Source organism: Xiphophorus maculatus, chromosome 1 (genome assembly GCF_002775205.1).
Source record: "Xiphophorus maculatus strain JP 163 A chromosome 1, X_maculatus-5.0-male, whole genome shotgun sequence".
In the NCBI taxonomy this organism is placed as follows: Eukaryota; Metazoa; Chordata; class Actinopteri; order Cyprinodontiformes; family Poeciliidae; genus Xiphophorus; species Xiphophorus maculatus.
The window spans coordinates 27540510-27566576 of NC_036443.1; the positions used below are offsets into that span (position 1 = coordinate 27540510).

General features: G+C 37.3%; 1 protein-coding gene across 3 annotated transcripts in view; it reads left to right on the forward strand.

Moving 5' to 3' along the window:
• plekhg5 (pleckstrin homology and RhoGEF domain containing G5) overlaps window positions 1-26067 on the forward strand; it is an 82566-nt gene that overhangs the window by 6809 nt on the left and 49690 nt on the right. Inside the window, exons 1-2 of one of the 3 annotated variants that reach the window (XM_014468738.2) lie at window positions 7926-8162; window positions 17999-18075. In XM_014468738.2, the coding sequence (XP_014324224.2) occupies window positions 8039-8162; window positions 17999-18075 (201 nt within the window). In that variant the 5' untranslated portion in view covers window positions 7926-8038. Of the gene's footprint in view, window positions 1-7925; window positions 8163-17998; window positions 18076-26067 lie in introns of those variants that run through there. The other 2 variants (XM_023337279.1, XM_023337293.1) reach the window with 2 other exon arrangements.

Here is a 26067-nt window from a genome sequence, read left to right on the forward strand (position 1 = left end):
TTTCTTTCACACTGGGAATTCCCCATTGAATCTTTTCTGTCTTGTCATTTTGATTCCTCTGTCTTATTTTTGAAAGCTGTCATGTTAAAGTAGTTACTCTTCTAATAACCCCATCTCCTTAATTTAAAACTTTGAAAGGAAATTGAGTTTAGATATTTCCATCAAATTTGGGTTGTCGTTTGGTTAACATTGGCCACTAGAATGTTACCAACGTTCCATTTGGAATGTTCACTAATATTAACCGAAGGAAATCGGTTCGTATTAATGATAGTGTTGAATATTGCAATGCTATTAATTTCAATTTACCCAAATTTTCATTGGTGATATAATTTTTTCATAATTCCTGTAAGCCCAGCACTTTCCCTGAGCTCTGGTGTCTTGGTCACAAAGATCCATTTCAGTTTTGCGCTTAAACAACAAATGTGTGCAAGACTTTGTCAATATTCCGGTAATGTTTAGAAAACATTTTAGAAAATTTGCAGTGTTTCCATTAAATAAGAAACCAAAAATAAGAAATAAAATCTTAGGCGAATAAGTTTGTTCACGTGATAAGTGATTAAAAACATGCTGTGTCATGATCATCCAACTACTTCCTGTTGTCTTCTTCTTCGTGGTTTGTGCCAGTGGCAATATCCGGTTGTTTATACTTCCATTGCAGTTTTGTGAAATAAATCCATTGTGATATGGCCAAAAATCCACCACATTATAGTGCCAACACTTTTTGTCAAAAAACGTTTGTTTTTTTTTCAAAATTGATGTTTCCATGAATTTATTTTTGAATTCTCAAATTGTACAATTATTTAGTAAATGGAAATGCAGGAAGTGAAAGTTTGTCTCCTGGACAGGTTGTAAAAATATATTGGCAAACAAAGGTTTTCAACTATTATATTGTTCCAAATGTAACTGAGCAGTTTATTGCACATGTTGTAGTTTTGTATAAGATTAATCAAACCAGATAGATTTTCTGCTAGACAACACTGAGATGTCTTTCTTTGAGTAGATCATGCGTAATCAGGATTCAACCAAATTCTCCATTAGCAATTTCTGTTTGGCTGAAGCTCACCCTTTGTTTTGCAGACTGAGTCTGATTGATAGTTCTGTACAACCAGATACCTAAGCTAAGAAGCTTTACAGAATATAACCCAACTGAACTAGGAAGTACTTTGTCTTTTTAACTGTTGAGCTCTGATCAACAGGTGAGCTTTTTAATGCAAGATTGACAGTAATGTGTTTTTTCATAGCTTTTATTTAGAATGAAATACATTCTTTGTTCTTAAATGTACAAAAATGAGAAAATTCTTTAAGAGATCTTATTAAGGCACACCAGACAAAACGTAAGGTTGACATACTGTTTACAAGAAAATATGCAAATCTAGAGGTTTGTCTTTTGGCGAGGCTCTCCCTGCTCAGCAAAGGTGAATATCATATTACACAGAAACAGGTGTTGCGGGATTTCCACACGTGACTGCAGTTTCAGCCAGTTTACAGTCAGGGATGAAGTCATTCGCATAAACGTCCCACAGCTGGAGGCTTATTTTTCTTCAGTCTTTCCTCATGCATGTTTTCCTACCATCCGTCTCTCTTACGCCCTCCCAGAACTCTTGGCTGTCGGAGAACAGAAGCCCAAACTGTTCCTCGTGCCTTAACTTCGACTCCGCTTACCCTTATTCAAACAAATTGTCATTTGAAGGGACATGCGCTGAAGAACGATTTGTTTGACTGAGCTTTTTCTAATGCACAACTTTAGTCTACTTTTGCTTTTTAAAGTCAAGAAAGACATCAGGCAGTAAACCTGAAATGACTTCAGTTGATCAAAGAGCCTTCCAGTTTCTCATTGTGTTAAAAGGCCAATGGTGAGCTGCTTTTCTTTAAAGTAAGCAGTAGATAATTAAAGGGACTATGTTAAGGTCAAACACACACACTTGCATACACCTTCTCTGAGGGGAAAACAGAACTGCAACCATTTATCTCTGAATGTGTCCTTCCACACTTCTAACCTCCACCCTGGCTAAATGACTGTTTATGAACATTGCAGCCTTCCACCTGACAATAACTGTACTTTCAGCGAATAAGTGTTTTTGATTCCCATTGACTCTGTTATCGGTCTCTCAAAGGTATAACCTCCACTGCAATTTCAGCCAGATTTTTCCAATTATGGGATTATTTCTGTCAACAAGTTGAGGAGTGGTTGTTGGTTCCTCTGAGCTACTGGTTCAGGGATGGACTGTTAAATTATATAGTGCTTTATGGTGATTCTGTCAGAGAGGATAGTCCCTTTTACTCAGATGGTTCATGTGTTGTCTCTTTGCATTGCATTGCAAACTAAACAAAATATACTTTTTGGGAGTACATTGCAATACTTTAAATGCACTTTTAAAACTATCTCACTTGGGGGTTTGATATTTTTTGGGTAACTTCTTCAAAAACATTTCCGTTTTGTTTTTTGGAAATATAGCTAGCTACACTAGCTATATAGCTAGCTACACTAGCTATATAGCTAGTGTAGCTAGCTATATTTCCATCCATAGATTTACAATTTTAGACTGTAGAAATTGGGTCAAATTCTTTCACAAGCTTCACACAATAGTTTGCTGGAATTTTGGCCCATTCCTCCTTTAGAGAACGGAACTGCTTCTGCTGGGAATTAAAATATTTTTTTCAATCATATTTTGAAATGTCAACATAAAAAAATAGCAAAGCATGTTAGATTCAAAACAATTTGTTTACTTGTGTGCCTTGGAAATTCAAATTGTCTTAGTCATCAATAAAAAAGGTGTTTATTTTTTTAATGTCCAGTTTTTTGCACTTTTGAAATGTCAATATGATGTTTAGTGGTCTTATGAGGGGAAAAAAGGCTGTAAAAAGTTTAATAAGTACAAGTAATAGTCTAGCTCATTTGTAGAGTTTGGAAATATTAGCTACAGTTTTTCGTTTTTCAACAACGCATGTTCAATTCAAAGCAATTTGATTTTTTTCTTAAAGTCCAGTTTTTTTGCTATTAAAAAAGAAGCATAATACAGTTGACCAAAGTTATAGTAGAGTTACAAATTGAATCTAAAGTATTTTAGATAAAACTGTAAGTGTGATTAGGGTGGGGAGTCATTTAGTGCTGCAGCTGTAGAAAAGCTGTGGTGTAAGAAAGTTTGGACAGCACTGTTTGGTTGATAATGCTATCTGTTCCTTAGAACATCTTAATCGAGGTGAACTTTCTTCACTGTGTTTGTGTGTGTGTCACTTGATGGGACTATGTAGGTTACTAAGTTCATCCTTATCAGATTACCTCTGAAAAACGTATTGGAAAAAAAAAGACAAGAAGGGGATTTTAGGCTGATGCTAATGAATTTAGCTGTGACCAAAATAACAGAAAACTGAACATTTAAATTTGCTGCTCCACCTTTTGTGGCTTAATTGCATAACTAGAACATTGAAATGACATAAATCAGATATGCGTTTGTTAGTCTCAGGATCTGAATCCTGATTTTCTGGATTAAGTAAAGGGTTAACTTCAGTCTCTGTGATGGGCTGCTTTTGCTAAATATAACCTCCAACCTTCACTCACATGGCTACGCTGAAGCCTTTAACTACACCATGTATGATGACACTAAGCTTCACACGACTTCTCTTCTTGCCGCAAACACACTCCAAAAGGCCTTGTTTACAGTCCTGTCATATTGCACACACACTTCTCCTCAGAGCACCATTGATACTTCAGTGAGTGGGAATCTACTGGGGATCCAGTTCATTGATGATTGACATACAGAAACAGTTTTTTCTTCCTGTTTTTGTCTAACTGCAATAATTTAGAGGTAGCTTAGTTGCCTATTTTCAAAGACATTTGTTTGGCTTACAAAAAAATCTCAATTTTTTATTAGAAAATCAATACCTCCCTCTTCTGTGTAGAGCATTGTACACATGTTGAGGAAAAAAACGAAATCAGTTTCAGTTTATTCTAATTTTTAAAATCCACCAGATAACTAAAGGAAAAGTCAGTGTGGAGAATTGGATGGGTGTGCAGTTCTTTGAGTCTTACTGTCACCGAGATGTCTTCAGGCAGCCAGTAGACTAAATAAAACCACAACTTGTTTGTTTTACAGTCTCTATAAAAAGGCTCCACAGTCTTGTTAAAGTTGTACATTGTTTTGATGTGGAAAAGAAGGCAACAGTTATCTTTAACACCACAGTCTTTACAAGTGAAATCAGAATAATTTTAAAATAATGTTTTTTTTTTTTTTTTTTTTAGAGTTTTCTGGATTTAGCCTTTGCTCCAGCTGTGATATTCATGAAACACCAGCAACATCAAACTAGTTGGCTTTCTATTTAGCTAATCGGAGGAGAGTTACAAGAAATTTATGACATGTTTCATACACCAGTCCAATTGTAATCAAGTATGGTGTACAAAGGCAATGAGGTACTACAGGGCGTCACTCCAGAATTCATAAGGCTGGTCCGAGAAGTTGCCAGGAGGCCTTGGGCAACACTAAAGAAGCTGCAGGAATTTGTTGGCCACATGTGAAAACTGTCTACTGTATTCTTCCTACGTCTGGGCCTCAGGATGGCCTAGACAAATTGACGTTTTTCTCAGGAACTTCATATCCAGACTTGGCTAAATTTTGCCTTTCTATTTACTAAGAGTGTACAGACTGATCGAGGTCAGGAGATGTTGCAGGATTTTGGGAAATATAAAATCACTGATTATCTACGTTGGTTAAATTTTGCCCCAAAATTATTATCAAACCAAAAAAATCTTTGAAGCAGGGTTGTATTTTATTTGGAGAGCATTCAGTTGCAATAATATTGCTAAATATTTCAATGACTAAATAAATTATTATTCACTCATGTTTTCCTGTTTTATATCCATTTCACCTTAATGATGTCCCCACCCAACTTTAGGTGTTAAAGTTGCCAGCTTTAACACCTAAGTTATGAATGTTAAGGGTGGCTAAAGTCAATCCAACAGCCAACATTTTCTGACATGCAGAATTGGAGTTCATGACAATTACAATATTCTATCCTACAAAATACAACTTCCTGGTTGCAGGCATTGCAGCACCGTTTGGGATTAGACATCTTTTGCATCTGTAGTTTTTAAAGAATCTAATGAAGGTAGTCCAGGACTAGTTAGACCCAGGGGTCAGCAACCTGTGGCTCTTAGACTTTGGCCAATAACAGTAAAGAATTGAACAACATCTTAAAATGTAAAGGTAATAAATAAAAGGTTAGCCTTAGCAGCATTTTATAATAATAGTGTAAATATTTTTGTGAAGTACTTTTTGTCTTTAGGTTGGAAACTACGTTTTTGTCATTTAAAAATTCCAGTGATGAAAATGTAGTCATTTTATTTATTTGATTTTCTTCATTTTAAACCCCCAAAATAAGATTGGTTTCCTGTCATTTAAAATCAAAGCAAGTGTCCAATAGTAGATATTGTAAAAATAAATATTTTATTTGTGAATAATCATGTAGTTTTTGTTCAGTTGGCTAAAAATCAAAAATGGCTCTTAAAGTTATAAAGGTTGCTGATCTCTGGGAGAGATGATGTACAGAGGTATTTATCATGGCTACTTGATAAATGCCCACATGGCTACTTTGATTATGGTTGGACATTTTATTCTTTTTACAAGACAACACACAACTTAAAACTCTTGGCCCTTCAAACTCCATCTTTACCACATTCCTTTAAGACTCTAGCTTTACTTTACGTACTCGACAAACTTTACATTTCAGCATTATAATCAATCAGTGTTGTCTTTCTGTAATACTTTTCTGTGTAAAGCTGACACAAATGGCATAAGAAAAGACTACGTCATCAGAATTTGATGCAGAATTTAGTTAGTTTTTAGTAAAATACACTGGAAACCTCATTAGGAGGAATGCAATACAGAGACTGTGGTGGAGGCAAAACATTAGCTGAGATTTTTATTGACTAAGGGCATATATATTTTTTTCTGTTGAGAAGGTTCAGTATGACTTAGAGGTTTTGAATACAAACCTAATCAGACATAAGAAATGAAGTTTTGTGTAGGGGTGATGGGAACGGATGGTCCTGGGTGTTCGTTGAGCAAAAGGTTTACATGTCGGGTCATAAAGATTTTGGTATTAAAACAATCTTTACATTCTGGTGAGGGAGGAATAAAACATTTAGGTATTTTTTAAATAATTCCATTCAAATTCTTTGTGGGCCACAAGAAATCAAAGTGTAATCTCGCAATGCTATACAACAGCAATTTCAATCTAGGTAGTAGTAGTTAGAAATTGGACAATGTTCCTGCTCAGTCTAACCTTCTGCTAAGAATATGTTTTTCCTCATATGAAGTCTTTATTCAACTGACGTGACTATGACGCTTTTTATAATGGTCTACATATTGTTTAAGGAAGAACTGATTAAAATGTTTTTCAGTGTAGGTACTACTGACATAACAGACTTGGTATTTTCTGCTCTTCAGATTGCTTACAAAAGGGCCCCTTTATTAAAAACTGATCTTAAGAAGGAAGATAAAAGGCAGGCCGTCCGATTTTTCTGCCCCCCTTTCACTCCCCTTCAGCTTCCCGCTTTGTTTCTGTAGTAGGTGGAAATTGGCCCTTGTGTTTGCAGCCGCATTCTCATCCTGCACGACTGCTCTCTTCATTAAAAGGGAAGCAGCGCGCTCAAAGCTGCTTCAGATTATTACCATATGTCTGCAAGGCCCGGAGCTGAGCAGCAAACCAGCTCTCATCCTACCCTCTAATTTCTTATCCCAAAATTGGACATGTGGGTCGCTATGTGTGACAACGTACCTCCCTTCCCCCGGCCGGTGCAGTACATTCTCACAGTATTTCTTCTCCAGTTTTAGACGCATAATAGCAGTGCTTGAACATTTCAGCAACACTGGCGGAAAATATTATGCTTGACGGGAAACGTCTTTGCATGTTGCTTCAACCCCTTCAGCTGCCCTTCAAAGATATTGAGTTAGTGGAGTGCATTGTCTCAGCTGAGTGTTTTGTAACTAGGCTTTCTGTGGCTCATTCTCACATCCAAGAGGACCAATGTGTTCATTGTACCTCCACAGAAATGACTGAGCTCCCTCTGCACAGAGCTGGTGCTTTCATGGAAGGAAATAAATCTTTCAAGACTCATAAAGGGCGAGGGCACTAATCAATGCAGAAAAATGTCAGCCGTTTACAGTTTGAGCAAAACATAAAGAAAATCCCCTCTGGATGTAGGAGGGTGCTCAAAAAGAGATCTTTGTGTCACCCGGTCCAAAAGCCATTGGCCTAGATTGCCCATCCCAGCATGCAACTCACCTCAGCATGAATACAACACTTGTCCGATGGAGTGGGCAGAAAGACCCCCCCCTTCATCGCCAGGAGATCCTACACATGAGCTGCTTGGCTCTCACAAGAGTTCTGTGCAGTTTGAGGAAACTTTACCATGGATGAAATCAAGGCTCAAAGGCAGCAGCAGGAAAGGAACCGTTACTTATTCCTGGAGATAAGATTGAGACACCTTTTAGCAGCTGGACGTCTGTAATTTTAGTCAGGAATAGCCTGCTTAAATGGATTAAAAGAGAACAGCAGTTGGTGCTTGACAGCGCCCAGTGGGTGGCTATGCAGTGACTGATTAGAGGAAAACCTGAAAAGGTCCATAGGATCAACAGGAAGAGGTTCTGAAACAGAACGGCCACAGATGGATGTTGGTAATTGCTTTGTTGGTGGCACTGGAGAAGGTGATTCCAGGCTCAGAACCTTGGAGATGTAATGGATTGAATTAGTTTGCTCACTTAATTACACATTTATGACGGGCCAGATTCAGAAAGTTTTAGCAAGTGCGTGCCAGATGAGGTAAAGATGCAGGACATCCAGACGGCGGTTAAACCGGTTGCCAGGTTCAATTTTCTAATACATTGAAAGGATTTAATTTAAGACATTTGGTTTTCCTTGTGTCTAAAGTGAAGATGGTGGTTTATAATTATTGTTTAGTACAGGTGAAGCTAAGTTTTGAGGTAATGTTTTAAACACACACTTGATATTCATTACTATATAAAGGTGCCACTCCTTGAAGATGTTTCTGTACTGGAAGAAGCGAGGTGAATATGAGCTGGAGGAGTTGATGCCTCCCTTCACACAAATGACAATGGAGCGCTACTCATGGTCGTCATCACTGGATGTCATCCATGATCTGTCTGGTAAGCTCATCTCTAAATGGGAAGATCAACTCCTCAGATTTTGTATCTGGGAACAGGAAGCTCTATAATGGATGCAGCATGAGCATGTGGATTCAGTCAGACGGCACATATGTAGTTATTGAAAGGATTTATTTTTTTGACGGGGCTAATGTTAAATGTCAGCGTTAAATATTAGGACAAACATGAAGTTAAAATTGTTTTTGAGATTTTCCAGAGTTGAACACTTCTTGCTTTTCTGCAATGTAATTAAGCCGAAAATAATTTAACCAAGAAGTCTTTTCTGATCTAAAATAATAAGAATAAAAAAAACAGATCCACAATCCATTTAGGAAAAAAACTAACCAAAAATTGTAATGCAAAAAAATATATTCAGTATAAATCCATCCATTTTCTGTACACCCTTGTCCCTAGTGGGGTCAGGAGGGGTGCTGGTGCCTATCTCCAGCAAACGTTTCGGGCGAGAGGCGGAGTTCACCCTGGACAAGTCGCCAGTCTGTCGCAGGGCAACACGTGAATAATTAAAATCCGCAAATACTTGAGACTCCCAATCAAAACACTTATGGCTGCCTATTTTAATAGCCAAAAATACCTTCATGCGCATTAATACGGTCAGTAGAAACTGTTTTCACTACTGCAGAAACTAACATCTGCTCATGTCACGGAGGAAAATAAATGCGGCTCCTGGATTGGCTGCTCTGCAATATTGTGTAAAGTAGCATTGCAGATAAGCATTCAAGATTCCCAAGCTACATTTTATTTCAAATATTTTAGATGTGTTCTATGTAAAATTCTGTGACTAGGAGGATTTTCCATCAATAACTTGGTGTTGTATTCCTAAAAAAATCCAAAAATAGACCCCAAGTCTGATATCACCTTATGTAAAGTAATTTTTTCCTCATTGCTTTATTCTTTAGTAGAGTGAACTCACAAAAATGGTAGGACAATAAGGTCATAGAGATATGAAGGAAATTTGGAGTGCGATTCGACACACATGAAATATTTACCGCTGAAGAAGTGCATGGCTGAAGCTAAAAGGCTTCCTCGTCTCGTCTCAGACGTTTTTGATGTGGTACAGGGGCACTCACTTCCCGCTGTGCTGCCCAGTTCATGCCATTAGGAAAAAGGGAAATTACAAAAAAAAAAGTTAGACAGGAATGTCCTTTATCCTGTTCTTTTCTGCCAGCTAGTCTTTTATTGTTCTAGCTACTGTTTAGAAGAATTCAACAAGATGAATGCCACATATTAAACTGTAAGCTATCAAACATTTTTTACTATTTTTGTCAACTTAATAAAAACATCTCTTAATGTGCTTTTAATATGCTGCAACAACAACTTCTGTATTAAATATATTTTTGTGATCATTTGGAGCCAAATTCGGAATTGGATATATTTGATAGGTTCTGGATCCAGATGATGGGTTCTGAAACGCTCTTCTTTCCTGTATGCCAGGTTTTATTTTAGAATAAACAAATTTTCCACCACTTGCAAGTGGAGTCGCTCAAGGTTCCACACTTGGTCCTGTTCTAGACTCATTATATTTGTTTTTTTGGGGGAAGGGGGAAGGTTATGTATACATAGTTTTTCCCCCACTGCTTGCAAATAACATCCAAATGTATCTACCCACACATAGAAAAACAAACAACTCCTTATGTATAGATAAATTAAAAATATAGGCATTTGACAGCAATGAAGCAGAAGTTATTGTATTTGAAATATTAGACTCTCCCCATAGCCTTTTGAAATTTTCACTTCCTAGGGTTGCCCTTATGCTAAAATCTTGGCATAGTTTTTCAGATCTCCCTTAAATTAACTTAGGAAATCTGTTCAGTTGTTAAAACTAACACTGTTTTTTTAGTTACAACCTCATTTTTTCTTAAACACTATGAAAGACTTATTTATGCTTTTATGTTTCCTTGAGATTGGTCAGCTTTATTGTTCCGGGTGGTGCAATAAATGTTCTTTTTCTTTTTTATTGTTCTTATGAATGTGTTTTTACTGTTATGATACTGTTTTGTTGTGAAGTAGAAGTATCAACAACTCTAGCTTAGCAATGCATTAAGCTCTTCATGACTCCTCTTAAATAAAGAGAGGGGTTGTTAAGGTCTTTGCTAATACCTGACCTTATTGTAGGACTCACTGTCCTGGGATATTTACAGAGAGGTGGAAGAATCTTGCGTTTTCACATTGTCATTAAACAAATTTTAAATGAGTCAGTACTTATTCAGAAATTTGTTTTGCAGTCTGTCTTGTAAACTGTAAATCGTTGAGAGCTCCTCCGCCCTTCTTTGGAAGCATCTGCACTTGTTCTGTGGTTTTCAGTTTTAAACGTGGCGACCCCAGGTTTGCTCAGATGTGGTGGACGAGGGAGAAGGATGGAAGGAATGAGTAGGAGAGTGGGTGATGCACATATGTGTTTTCACCAACAACATTTTGCTAAATGGGAGGGTGCTGCCCCCGCTGCCACTGAATACTCAGCATTAAAAACAGCTGTGTTCAGCTTGATTCCTCCACCTGTACTGTAGAGGAAAAATGTTCCAGGGTTCTGAAAATGTTCCAGGGTTCTGTCTTCACACTAAATGACTTCATCACCCTAAAAAAGTCAAGTTGTCTGTACAAAATATTCCACAATATCTCCAAGGTTTCCCAAAGTGTATTATAAGCCTGGTGGGCCACCAGGCTTTTCTTTCACCCCCACCAGGCTAAGTGTTATTGTTTTATAGGGTTTTTTTAATACACCAGTAGCAGTGGTGGCAAAGAGAGGCTAGAGTCTCTTTGACACAATTGGAAGTGCAATGGCAACACAGTATGGTCAGTATGTGAACACACAGGGAGGCTGAGGTCAGTTTTTTTAAAAATTTTTTTAAATTCACTAGAACTTTGTGAATATTGCCTGTCTTTACCGGTCTACCTGATAACAACTTCAGCGAATTAAGTGACAAGACCGAGGGGCTTAGCAAGTTTTCTGGGGAAATCATGTATTCCATAATGGTCGTATTATAAAGAAATTGAAACATAGGCAATATGAAATCACAATGCACAGAGGTCACCAACATTGAAACGTCACGTGGTCTTTAGATTAACTCAAGAAATTTAATGCAGAATTGTTGAATTTTGAACAAGATCAGCTTCAAGAATGTTTTAAATTACCTGAAACAACTTAATTTGGAAAAGAAATGTGTATCGAGAACACTTTTGAAACAAAGTTTATGAAGTGTTTTTTATGCATTTATCTTCATTTTTGCCATCTTGCTTTCTTACTTCACAGCTTTTCTTGCCACTTTGTGCTGATGTGTTTGTTTCTATGCCAGCACTCCTTGACTGCATGCCATCCACCTGCCTCCCATCTGCACCAGCCTTTTCCCTACTATCCCATTGCAGGGAGGTGTACGTTACTTTTTGTTGAGGATTGGGGGGAGAGGGGCTGTGTTCAACTAATAAAAACACTGTGTGAAAATGAGAAGAGTTAAGCCCTAACAAAGGCACTCATAAGCTCTGTTCTTCTCCGTGTGCCATGACGAGACCTCACTTAACTAAAGTCAGAGCCTCACATTCTTAACATTCCTAGGAAAAAAAGGCTTAAATCTAAATATGTTCAGTTCAGCCTCTTCTCATTAACATGGAGTTTTGAAGTTAAGAGTTCAGGGCATGAGGGAGAGGTTTTGCTTTGGCAAAATTCGGACGATGTCTTAATCCAAAAGTGTGCAATTATTTACCTACGCTTGACTTGCTATACTGTAACCACCTTGCTGATGAAGACGAACAGGAATGATGTTCAGTGCCAACAAAGCTTGGGGGGTAGCTTAAAATCCCAAATAAAAGCCAATCTGATTGGATTATCCTGTCTGTTCCTCTACCCTAATGTAATCCGCTATTGATAAGTAGCTTATTGCCTTTAGTAGTTGCCCCCCCTTTATACCATAAGTATAACACTTGGTGAAATTCTTATTCTTTACAGCTAGTTTGAGTTATTTGTTTTCGTCATTCAATTTGCCATATTATTGAAAGGATATTCAAATGTATTAATCATAAGGGGGAAAAAATGGTTGATGTAACTCACACAACTATCTTCTACTACATCTACCAGCATGTCACTTGATCATATTGTTTTCAGTTTTTTTTTCTTCGCTGCTAACCTTTAGACTTATCTGTTTTCCATAATCTTACTAATGTTACTTACAAAGTATATGTTTATTTTCTTGCCTTGTAAAAATGTTCACTGAAAAGAAATCCTTGAATACCCTGAGGATTTTCAGTGTATACATCCTGAATTAATGTAAGGACTGATAAGTCCTTACAAATGATGACTTCTTTCCTCATCAAAATGATACCGATAAAATCCTGAGTTTGTTTGTGTAGACGACCACGCAGCACCATATGACCTTTTTCAGTGAAATCAACTAAATAAGAGGGGTATTAGGCTCCCTACTGTCTGTTTTTGGATAACCTTTACAGGAGTTGGCACACAAAGAGTTTGTTTTGATGTCTGTCATGGTGGAGTGGGCCGCTTTCAGATGAGCATGATGTTACGCTCAAATTGTCAATAGGCAGAAAAGATCTGCTGTAGCGGTGTGCTACATCAGTTCTGATTAAGCTTTTGGCTGAAGATACCCCATTATTTAATGGTCTCATTAAGGGATCTCAGGGTTTTCTGTGATTTTCCTTGAGTTTTCTGAAGTATGTAACTTTGCACAATAATCTATAGATGATCCAGAATGGTCCATAGGAACAGAACCAGCCTTCTTTATCAGGTTGTTTAGCCTATTTAAGTCACTGGCTCTGATATTTCTACCCCAACAAATGATTGAGTTGACTTGGAAAAATGACTTGCATGAATCTCTACAGACATTGAGAGCTGTCTTATCATGGAGCAAAGTGCAACTGTCATACAGACAGAAAGCGGCAACATCCAATACAGTCGTTCCCTCATAGTAAAAACCATTATAAAGAGTGAAAAATACTTAGACTAGGGGAAAACCCAGATTCATTAGGTAAACAAAATAGTGTGCACTGCTTATTATGCAGTTCTGCAGGACATACCCAGGAAAATGAAATGTGAATTATCAAAGTGGACATCTTCCAACATGACTAATATGAGTTTGCGGAAAACTGTGTGCACTTTGTAAAGCTTCGTACTTCTGTTTCTTGCTCACTCCACCCTTGATTTAAGTGTCTTTTGTTGTCAGATTCATCAGTTTCTCATCTTCAAAGTTTTTTTTCCCCCACAAAATTTGCATACGAATTTAAACGCAGCGTAAGCAGAGCAGTTGAAAAAGATCTTGAGATGAAATGTAAAACTTCAGTGTTTCATCTCATATTCTCATCACAGGAGCTAACGGGCTCCACAGTGCAGCACAGGAACCGCTGTGGGCTCAGTTTTCCTGAGTGAGTCACAGTAATAACAGATTTTAGGCAGTGCACAGTTGGCAAATGTGATGTTTAAAAAGCAATGAAGCTGCAAACCCTGGACTCCAGACATACTTCATAGGATATCACAGTAAAACCAGAAAGTACATGCTTTATGGATGACTTTAATGACTTTTCTTGACTTTCTTTTGCTTCATTGCTTAGTCTTTTCCCTAATTAATAAGCTTTTATTGTTTAGAATTTACTGTAAAATGTCTCATTTCCTGCAGCCCAAGGATATTTATTTCAATATATCTAAATATTTTTTATATATAAAAGGTTTTTGCTTAAAGCTGTAGAACACTGGTTATTAAAATTTCAGATCTCACTGAACATTGTAACTTATGATTTGCCTTTGTAGGATGCAATCTAATCTAATTTGAAGGAAGGATTTCGGATTAAGTGAATGCAAAATAAGGAAATGGAAACGGATAGTGGAACGCTCGACGTGGTTGATTTAAGCTGGCCTTGACTGCTGTGGCTTATTTATGGGCACCTAAAGGATCTTTCCCCCGGGCAGTGTCTCGTTGAGCTGAAGCAGGCCAGTGCAGGGGCTGTGTGGACGCGACACACAACCGTCTCTTTAGTGTGCAGACTCATTGTTCGCCGTCACGTGTGTTCGTGCGCTGTGTGTGCTTGTGTTTGCTTTCTGGCTTAATCAGCACTGCTGAGTTCAGGGATTCCAGTTCATCAGAGAGAGAAAGTAGGAGAGTCAGCAAGATATGAACAAGTAAGAGAGAAGATGGAGGTTCAGCAGATAGAGCTGTGTTTTACAATGAAACAAGTAATCAGGAGAGGGTTGAGGGAAAGTTAGCACTTAGGGTGGGAAGCTTATTTAGGGATATAATTTACAAATCTGTTTATTATAAAATAAACTGCATTGGACTCTGTCTTCTATTAAATTAGACAAACCTAAAGTTGAATTATCAAGAAATGGACATTTCTTTTTACATCAAAATCAGAGCTTGGTTGTGGGGATTGCTTTCTTACAACAGTATTGAATAGTACTTTCACTAACATGCTTATTAAAATGTATTCTGAGATTATATTTAAAATGTTTAACTATATTGCTGTCTTTAAAAATTCAATATTTCATAAATTATTTTTTTTTTCAACAACTTATGCTGCAAAAACCTTTATTCTAATATATATATATTTTTTAATTCAGGCTCCAAAACGAGGTTTGATTCTGACTTTATTTGTTCGTAGGTGTTGTATATTCATTTTTTTTTTCTTTTTTGACAAAGCTTGGATGAAAAAGCTCCTGTTGCTTTAATGTGGACCTTCATAATAGATAAAATTAAGTCAAAAATGTATAAACAATGTCTTGATCTGTATCTCCAAGTCTTAGATGCTATTTTTTTAAAAGTGGGATTGCATAGAGCATTTAGTTAGTGGCTTCCCTGCACTAAATAATTCTCTAAGTAATTTTTTCTAAAATGGTTTTATATAAGATTTGTCTTTACTTGAGGCTGATGCTGCTTGTCAGAGCAATGCTTGAGCAATGCCTGCATGACATTATGAAACCCCGAATTTATTTAGGCTATTATGGAAAACAATGAGGGTTAATTCTTTTTGAATTATGATATTTTCATCAAGGTATTAATTCACCATGATGAATTAATATCAGTTTCAAACTAAATATTTAATTAGCAAGGTAAATATTCAGTCTATGAACCAAATATTTAGATCTGAAATAAATATTACGAAATGTACAGGATGAAAATATGACTGAAAAATGAACCCTCCATTTTTTTCTTATTACAGACTAAACACAAATTACTGTTAATGGTTGACTGTGCAGCTTTACAAATGGCACCCTGTGGGTCACTAGTAACTGGTGTAAAACATAAGACGCATGTAACCAAAATATCAGCAAGTAAAAGTTGAATGCATGGCACCTGAAATATTAAAGTGTACCAAATATGGCATCCAAGCATTATTTCTAGTGATTTTGCACATAACAATTGTGATTCTAAATCTTATGCAGCTCTTATTTCTACAATGTTAACATACCATAATATTGGTATTATTATTTACCAACTCAAAGCTTTTTAGCTTTGAGTTGGTAAATTCTTAGAATTTTTCAGTTAAGAACATCACTCAAGCTGTTTTTTTTTTTTTTTGCACTTATGGTTCAGAAATTTCTGATTAAAGGAGAAACTTCTGCGTCTAGCCATGGTTAGGTTTTGAGTTGATCTGAAACATAGCATGGCCTCTAAACATTTATATTTCACTGTCAGGGTTATAACTTTTCCAGATCGCTGTGATCCGATATGTCACCAGTGAGGCCAAATAGCATTTGTTTCGTGCATAGCTGTGAAGTTTGGCTGTGATACTGAATGGTCTAGATTTTTGGGAAACACTTCATAAAAGCTGGAGGCTCCTTCTACAGCCGGCTGCTTTTGTAAACCCACAGGGAACCATTATCCCTGAAGCCTTCTGGCAGTGGCCGGAGTCATGACTGAGAGTGCATTTCGGCCTTCTTCCAGCAGAGTGGAGACACAGGAGAGACATTTCCCCCCTTCACCTCTTCCCAGAAGGTGGTTGAAGTCTGACAAAATAGACCTTGCTTCAGCTGGATTACTGAAAGGTGTTCAAAGAAAGCTTTTAGCTCATATACTGGCAGGGATCTGAGACTAGATCTGCTGCTTGGCCAACTTGCTGTTTAGGTCTAGGCTGCATGATTGCAGTGTTTGTCTAATGGACTGATGTTCAGGCTTTAATGTCAAACGAGGATGAATCCTCTTGGATACATGAGGATCCTCTTGGCAGGTTATTGGGCACAGCTTCCCTGCCACTATTCATCTTCATTAAGGCTGTTTTAATTCAATTTACTGAATAGTGTCTGAACATTACCATATTAGTATGACAGTGCAAGTAAAAGTATTTGTCCAACGGTCAGGGCACATGCCTCATTACTAAAGCATTCATTGTTTCACTAGTCTACTTAAAAAAAAAAAGTGTCATATTATTCTCCATCTGTCCTTTTTTTTTCTTAAAGGAAAGTCATAATGGAGAAAATATTCCAAACGCAAAACTCTAGAACTATCATTGCAGAGTCTTGAAATACGTAAAACTAATGTTTTCAGATATATTCCATCTAATTTCACTGCCATACTCAACAAAATTTGTCAAAATAATAATAAAAAAAACATGTCACACTCTAGCCACTGCATATAATCACGTAAAATCTAAATAAATTACACTGACTTTTGTGGTAACAAAATAAAGTTTTTGTTTGTGAAAGTGAGCGCTGAGAATGGAACAATGGTTGGAATTGTTAGTGTACAAAAAAGTTTCAGTGGATTTTATTAGAAGGTAACTCATGCTGTGTTTTCACATCAATCATTATTACTTAGTCTTGTTTTTACTGTTATTTAGCATGTTAACATGCAGGCTGGCTGTCCAGTTCTTGTGGGGAGGCCAAGGATTGAAAGGTATACACCAATTACAGTGTTTTTTCCATTTTCCCCTGACCTACAAGGGCTGTTAAATCCGACTGCATGACTAAAGGTGACATTTTCCGTTTGCAGCAGCACAGATTTTTTACCATTTCCTTCTTGCTGATGCATTATTGTTCTTCTTGGCCTTAAAGAACAACCACAAAGGGACTTCATTTTCTCCATCTCCATTACAGAAGATCTACTGCTATTCCACCACTCATATCGCAATGACCAGCCATCTTGGCACACCGGAAGGGCTTTTGTCGTAATTTTTGGAACTTTGAGAACTTTTGCAATTGGCACCTTTACTGCCAGTCCCATGCCAATCTCTACTTCACTTTCCTGCTCTTACTTTCTCCTTTCCCCCTGTTATGTTTTGCTCATTTGGTGGACCAATAAATACCGGTGCACTCAGGGTCTCTGTTATGACATTGTTATCTTTTGTGTACGTGTAGAAGACGCAGATGTAAACACTGCCTTTTATCGTGGCCTCAATGCAGCCAGTCAAATCGATGTTGGGGGTTTATTTGACAATGGTGATTTGTTGTCGTGCAGTTGAAAGCAGCAAGCTCTCCCATGATGAGGGCACTTTCCTACAATAAGCAGACCGGCCTTCCTCTCATTTACTCTTTTTGTTTCCTGTCTCTTTAGTCATTATTTCTCTTTGATGTTCTTCCTAAAAACATCCCATCCTTTTTCCTTCTGTTTACCTTTCCATCAAGAAATCTCTTTAACCAATTTCTTCTACTTTTATACACTCGGCCTCTCCGACTAACCGATGACTTTCTTGTGCTTACAACCGCTCTCCATTTTTCTCTCCTCACTTCACCGTCATATAAACACATTTTTAGTCTTAAACCTAGCAATGTATTCTTACATCCCTACAAAGAAAGGTGTGTTGGTGGAAGTTAAGGCTGCTGAGTGACTGATTTTAATGTGTTTTTATTCATAAAGAAATGTCAGAGTGACTCATGTGTTCTCTTTCAGATGATAAACCAGTCCAGGAGGAAGACTGGGTGGTTTGTCAGCACCCCGAGTGTCCTGACCACCGAAGGGCCTCCAAGGTAAGATTCTTAAATTTCAAGGACATAAATCTACCAAACTTATTTGCATGGCAGTGAGAAGTTTGCCATAAGCCTTTCACTTGGATGTTGTGGCATTTTTGGCTTCAAGATTTGAGATAGAGTGGGAAATTCGTTGACTTTGATGTATGTAATATAGTCTGTATTTTTGGTCCGTCTCTCTTCAAACACAGACAAACTGCAGCACTTTGTCAATGTAAGAGAATGTCTTAATGATTCAAGAAGTCCCTTATCTGGAGCCAACGACTGTCTTCAGGGCATTGAATCAGGTTGCAGTTTGGATAGTTTAAAAGTAGTTGTCTTTTTTTTAATCAGCTTTTAGTTTTCATGCTAATCTAACACTATGGCCTCAGATTTAACTGAGGCAACACACTCGTTTGTGTTGATGCTGGGCAGATTCTGGGTCCAATGTCCAGAAAGGTAGCAGAAGTACGTTTAGAGATTTAATTCAACGACTTATAGTGTGTTGTATTCTGTAATTACTGAGTAACTGGTTTGCAATTTTGCTACGGTTTGAAGTTGTGACATTTGCAAATGAACCAAATCTGTTGGCTAGTTCTTTAACACAATGGAAACTGAATTGTATTTAGATGTTCCTTTCAATTTTCTACTTTTTTGTGTACATTTGCCTTCACTCGTTAATGAAAAACCTTGGGAGGAAAATCCTTACCCATGTTAACGTTGGTCTGCACCGAACACCACAAAAGAAATGTTTTTTGAAAATAGGTAAGCAGTGCTGCTAACGGCTGATAAGACATGTGTATTTTAGGCTTAAGAAATAAAAATTAACAGTTAAAATTTTTATGCATCATCCAATCCATGACATACCAGGTTTTCAGTCCTTCACCAAAAATTAGTTTTTGGTACATTTTTTGTCTTCGTTTTAAAGTGAAAAACACCTTTTGCTGCCGTCCATAATACCATTATTGGCCATTGTAACGCAGGTAAACATCAACATGGCTAATTGCTTCCGAAAGTGACCAGCCATGTTATATGAATACATTAGTAGTAGTACAAATGGTCCTGTAAAATAATCTGATGCTTGCTTTTACTATTTGAAATCTGTGTTTTAAGTCAGTAACTATTTAATATTGATGAAAAAGTACTTATTCCATTGGCATATTATTTCACTTATAACAATATATTTTTCCCATAAGTGAAATAATCTGCCAATTGACCTAGTACCTTTTCATAAATATCAAAGAATTATTGACTTAAAACAAGCTCCTACGATATTGCTAAAAAGTTACTTGTAAAATTTGTTTTTGCTTTACATCAAACAGACCAATCTTGGTAATATTTTGTGTTTTTTGCAGTGTTGGAGATGTTTAAGTGTGCCACAAAAAGCAAACTTGGAATAAATCTTTGAAGGGGCGGGGGCAAATATTTGAAGATGTCTTCACTGCTATAAATACAACACAAAGAAGAATCTGAAGGAGTTGACTGATAAAAATAACTTACAATACCTACATGACAAATGAGGGGAAAAATGTTGCAGTAAATTTCAATCTCTTTTATTAAGACTAACTACACATCTTCCTTCATTGTTGTCGAGTAAAGCTTTTGGCTGCAGAAACAGCTTGTGCACACATTTACTTAGTATAACTTCACATCTGTCTACTGATAAGTTCTGTCTACTCTGGCTAGTTGATGAATGTAAGTTTAGATGATAGCAATCTCCCACTTTACCACTAGATGTCGGTAATTGTTGCATATTTTCTGTAATTGTTCCACACTGTTTTTATAATTAGTGGTTTCCTTGATTAAAAATTGACAAAGTAATGACCAGCTTTTTAAAATCATACCATAACTTTTCCATGACTCCAATCAAGTCTGCACTGAACCAGACTTTAACGGTAAAACTTGTTTTGGTTTGGATCGGACACTGATTAGGGGTTCGGATAGGAAAAGATGGATGTAGGCAGATGTGATTTGGCCTCTTTGCTGTGTGTTGTATCAGCAGAGGAAGAAGGTGAAGCAGAGTCCCAACGCTGCTTTTGTTCTTTCAGGTGTTTGAAGAGGTGAAAGTCTTGGGGCTCTGCGTCTGGCCACCAGACTGTGAAATGAATTATTCCTTTGAAGCCACTGGTTTCTGAAAACGGGAGACGGGCCAGAAGGCCAGGGGAAACCGCCATAGTGTCTGGTTTGTCCGTCAGTCTGGGTTGTTTTGGTTTGTCTGCTCCGCCTGGACGTCCCCCTCCTGCCATTACGACCGGGCATTGGGAGGATTTTCTCATTGAATCGAGATGTTGTCTCCTGCTGTCTTCTTTGCGAGAACAATGGGAAGAAAAGATGACAGAGAAAAGATTTTTGAATTTAGATGGCCTGTTGGGAGAGAGCTGGTTATATATAGTTTCTCTCCATGGCAACTAAGAATAATAAAAAAGAAAGGGGAGGAAAAAATCAAAGTGCTCAGTCTGAACTGCCTATTCCTCTGTCTGAGACACTAAAACCTAGTTTTCCTGAAAGATGAAATCACTTCAGACTCTCCAGCCTCCCCTCTTGATAGATTCCCTTCTTTTTAAAAAAAATTGTGGAGAGTTGTGAATGAGATGCAGGACATTCTCCTTGGTCTGGGTCAAGGTGGATGTTATTATGTAAGGAGATTAAGGAAAGACATTTTCCTGTGTTGACTGCAGACAGAGGGAAGGGGACCAACGGTGAACGCTGCATCTCATCAGTCGGTATGATGGCAGTTAGACTCCCCTACTTTTCCTCCCTCCAGGACTCCTGGCGTCTCATCCGTCTGCTCTATTTATCTCGTTTTTCTTTTCTTATCTGGCCATAAACTATTTAATGAGACACTTGATAAAAAAAAGTACCTCATTTGCGGTAGTGCTACTCCTATCTGCTGGTAGATGGTGGAGACCATTTTTCTTGTTGGCAATTATCACCCAATTTTCACTAGATTTGGGTACTCAAAGCAATAATTTTCAATAGCTTGCCAGTCTACTCTCTGCTTGGAAAAGATTTGTTTTCTGGTTCAGATCATGGCCAGTATAAAACTATTAAAATAAGTTTTATTGGCCGGATTTGTGCAAACAAGCAAGGAATTTTACTTTGCTTTCACAAGCTTTCAGCACATACAGACTTTAGAGATTTAAGAAAAGAGCAAAAAATATGTAAAAGAAAAAAACAAAGTACACCAGCACAGAAGGACAGATGCATATTTTTTATTCAAGATTAGCCGCTGACTACTCTGGCCTTCTGGCCTACAGTATGCAACTTTTAGAAAAAAATATTTTTCTACATATTTGTTAAAACTGTCACTATATAGTGACAATATAGCATGAGACAATCCAGTGCTAAACAACCAATCAGAGCCAAGAGGAAGGCCTTAGTGCTGTCAATCATGCCTGTCTGCGTGTCGCTCACCCTCTTGCTTTCGCTTTGCTATGATACATCTTCTTTCTGCAGAATCCATCATAAATTCTAAGGCTGTTTAGCATAGCCACTGATGACTGCAGATAAACTGCTTTCCTGTAACGGTGAGTTATTTCTCTGCTCTTTGGCACATTTAACATCACGTCCACAAAGTTGATTGACACTGCTAAGACCCTCCAACTTCTTCAGTTGTTGCAGGAAGCACAGTAGAGTAAGATGATGTAAAAGTCCCTGAAAAGCTTGGTAAAATCATTGGCTACTGGTTGCCATGGGAGATTCAAAGATTACAAGACCAGTATTCACGAATGAGTCCAAGTTACATGCAAAGTATGTTTTTGATGATATGATATAACCTCAGATTTTATTTTCTACACCCTCCCTTTAATAAATGGTGAACAAAGCACAGAAAAGTAATGCATTATTCACCAATTAAAGCCAGTTTAAGATAATCTCTAAAGTAAATAAAGACAAACCAAATGGTTAGAACATGAGCTGTAGTCCTCTTCAAAAAATGTGAAAATATGTTCTGGTGCGGCTCATTTGTGAGGTAGTGAACCTGTTTTTCATTAAAACCATGTTTCCGTATTAGAAATGTCATTTTTTAGTCAAATTCTGTTCTTAAATGTTCCCTTTGATGTAAGGCTTAAAACACTGTGAAATGAGTTTCACTTTTCAATTATAACTTTTCAATTATAATTGACTGAATATGACAATACCTTAACAGTATTGTCAGGTTAGCATCAACCTCAGTAAGGAGACAAAACTTCTACAGAGCAGTTTTTTGTTTTTGTATAATGTGATGGATATCCCTAAAAGCATGTATGAAAAATCTATTAGCATTGTTTAAAGTTGTAGATATTTTTCTACATATTTGATGAATATTATTGACAAGATGGCGTGTTTATTAAAAATTTTAAGACAACAGACTTGTTAGGACCAATGACATTCCTCTGTAATAAGCAATAAGAGCAGAAGGGAAAACTCTGAGTAAAACAACACTTTAACCTCATATAAAGGATGTTACATTATGTCACAACATCATAAAATGTTTGATATTCTGTTACTTTGATAAGGAGTACTAAAAGTTGAGTCAGATTAGTTTTGTTTCCAGTTGATGAAAAATCATTTCCATTGTGCAATGGTGCAAGTTTGTAGATACCAGCTTTCACTTGTGCTGTCTGTATCAAGCTTTAAACAGCAGGGGGCGATGTCATGACAATCCTGACCTACAGGACTCTGCTGTTTACTCTTTCCATGAACTCGCTTAGTCAACCTTGGCTTGACTCGAGTAAAAAGGACATAAAAATCCCTCGACTTTCACCCACTCCACCCGCTGAACAGATTTAAACACATGGAAGAATTTTTACTCAGAAAATGAAAGGAAAAATAACTTTTATATTCTTCTTTTTAGTTTTTTAAGTTTTCCAAAAGCTCCCTTTGAAATGTCGGTGCCTTGGCAGCTGCACACAGGTAGACTCAGACTCTCAAGCCAGTCCTGCACTCCATTTAAACCCTTTTGTTTCCAGACAGGCCTGCCTGGAGTCTCCTCATACCATATATCAGCTCCCAACAGCACTCTGTGTCTTCTAGTCACAGCATGACTGGCTGTAACCTTGCTGAGTTCACCTGCATCATAATTTAGTGAAATCTTCCCAGGTGTCTTCCTCCATATCGCAACCCAGCGCTTAGAAGTGACTAACACTTTTTCAGAGGATCCAAAGGTGACATCCTTCAAATCGGGTGTCAGAAAAATGAAGCTTAGTCCTGATTTGCGTTGGGAATGATTTCAGATTACACTGGTTGTCGTTCGGGGCAGGTTTGGGCTTGTTTTCTGATTCAAGGCTCACACATAGTGGAGCTCATTACCTCCTAGCTTTACTCATTGCATCTGAAAGCCACAGCTTTAACAGGACCAGACAGGATAACCCGAAAAAAAGGTGTGGGTCACTATGGGAACGGACCCCTCCTTATTCCAAACAGCTGGAGGCAAAGGGATGTCGTGAAGAAAGGAAGGATGAGGAAATGTGTCAGTCAGCTGTTTAGCTCTCATCGTCATCAGTGCATTTCAATGCAGTTTCTGCCGAAAAAGAACATTAAAGGATTCCAAGAAAGATTTAAATTTATCTCGGGTGAAAAGGTTCTGGTGTGTCACAGAAACACTGAGAAGGCTATGGAAATGCATCTAGACCAGAATAACTGAATTACTTTGCAAATATATAAATACTTTATTTAATGTCTGATTATTTTCTTCTTCTTTCAATTTTTAACATTGTGCCTTCCCAATGCAGAGTTGAAGTCTGGAAAAGTGTGGCATTTCTTTTATTTTTCAGAGAAAAATAAAATCTACCAAGATAATATTAGCTTTTTAGTCGGGCTTTCTGCTTGGACAGCCGGCTTGTAGTCAATTGTTTAACATAAACAACTGACTTGAAACTTGCAGTTTTAAAGCAGGGTTATGCTAATTGGATACTGTTGGTGCTTCAGTTCGAGATTTCTTAGGTTATCATTATGGATTTTTTTCAACAAAATTATTAATAATGCTTGAGATAGATGTTCATTTTCCTCTCTTTTAACATTGTGCTGGTTCAGAGCTAGTTAATTTTCCTTTTTATTAGACAATGTCTACACACTATGCAACTATGTCTGCCCTAAGGTTCTTCCTGCATCTGTTCCAGATCTTTTCATTTGGCAGGTTTGCCTTGCTAAAACTGACAGGGACATGTGGAAGCTGCGATGTAAACATGATACCCCTCTTTCTGTATTTGTCAGAGGCTCAGAAATTTAGTGTGTTGGTTGCTGTATCCTGGCAGAGATGGATTGTTTTAGTTGCCAATCAGTTTACTGAGATTCAGTTGCTCCTGACCTCTTTGAAGAGATTACCTGTCCACGTACTTAATGTCTGCAAAGTAACCAATGACTTAAGTGGGAATACAGTAGCTAATCCCCAAGAGCAACTATATTGGGAGATAGATTTTGGTGCTTCACATCTTGTTTTTTTTCTGATGGCCTGCATGTTCTATTCTTCTCATTCAGCAACCTTCTGAATGCAGAGGAGTCTCATCAGTCCTGCTGATGAACAAAATCCACTCCAGAACATTTTTTGAGAGGATACAAAATCACTACCATTGCTTGATGTGTTTTGCTCTCTCAAGTCTCTAACCACCTTGTGAAAAACCTTTGTTCAGTTTTTTTATTTAACTTGGCAGCTTTTAGCAATTCAACATTCATCTTTTCACTTTTGTGACTTCTACTGGGTCTGTTAATGGATTTTGGAGCAAAATCCATTAACAGATTTTTACAAATCTATTTCTTGTGAACTTAATGGAAAATTCTGCACCATTTTACAGTAATGGAAACCCTGTGATGAACATTGTAATCTGGAAACTTTGCATTTATTTGGAGATTACATATGTCACTTTATCATACTGATCTACACTGTCAAAATGGGAACTATTTTGCTCAATGAACAAGTTCATACAGACTTTTTAGATCTATTGCCCAGTAGAGTCGATCATGATGTTGAAGGATCATCTTCAAAAAAAGTTTTAGTTTACATAAATAATTTTTCCTTATACACCTCACCCTCTGTTTCTATAATTGGACTGCATTGCTTTAATATAAATATTTAGTCAGCTTAAGTGTATAAGGCAGTCAACATAAACAGAGTTGCCTTTAATTAGCAATACGATAAAGTAATACAGGTTGTATTTAGTCAACACAGATGAGACCTAAACTATAAGCCAATGTAAGCCTTAGTCCAGTTTGGACAAATCCAGTTTGATTAAAATCCATCTGGGGCCAACTAATACATGTTGACTGGGAATCAGGCTTGTTTACAGAATGTGCAGATGAAATGACAAATTGTGCTTCAGCCCAACAGGGATTCTGTGTTGTTAAAACTGTTCACGAGACCAACATCTACTAGGGTAAATTTACCTTTTGTTTTTAAGCATTAGCAATTTTAAATCTAGTTTGTTAATTCCTGCACTCCCTTACATTAAAAACAAGACAAAAGAACTCCTTAAACTGCAGAGTTAACTTGTCTGAATGTGAAATCACTGCATATTTCAGTAGATGGTTTATGGTATGACTCCCTGCAGGGAATATAAGGCAGTAGTTGTGATATTTCTGAATTTATTCACATTTATGGTTATTTTTTCACAATTATGATATTGGGAAATGAGAGCAAGTGACATTTGAAAGAAAAATTACTGACCAGTTAGCCCCTCAGTGGGAGAATCTGGTGGCTATTAAACTTTTCCGAGGGTTATTATGGAAATAACCTTTTTGTTAATCCTGATGTGTCACCTGTGGGGTTGCAAAGGTCAATGAGTATAAAAATAGTTCAAATCTTTTGGTAATCGCAGTCTGCTGATCTCAGTAACAGCTGTGCCCCAAATTATTCATAACCTTGCCAAGTTTAAAGTAATTATTTAATTTTACCGACAGATTTCTGCTGACACAAAGTAATATTGATGGTTTGAAATGGTCCAGCCAGAGTGCTGATTTGAATCTGATGGGGAATCTGTGGAAGAGCTAAATATTAGGATGATGGCAATTAGACCTTCCAACCTCAAGGACTTGGAGGTC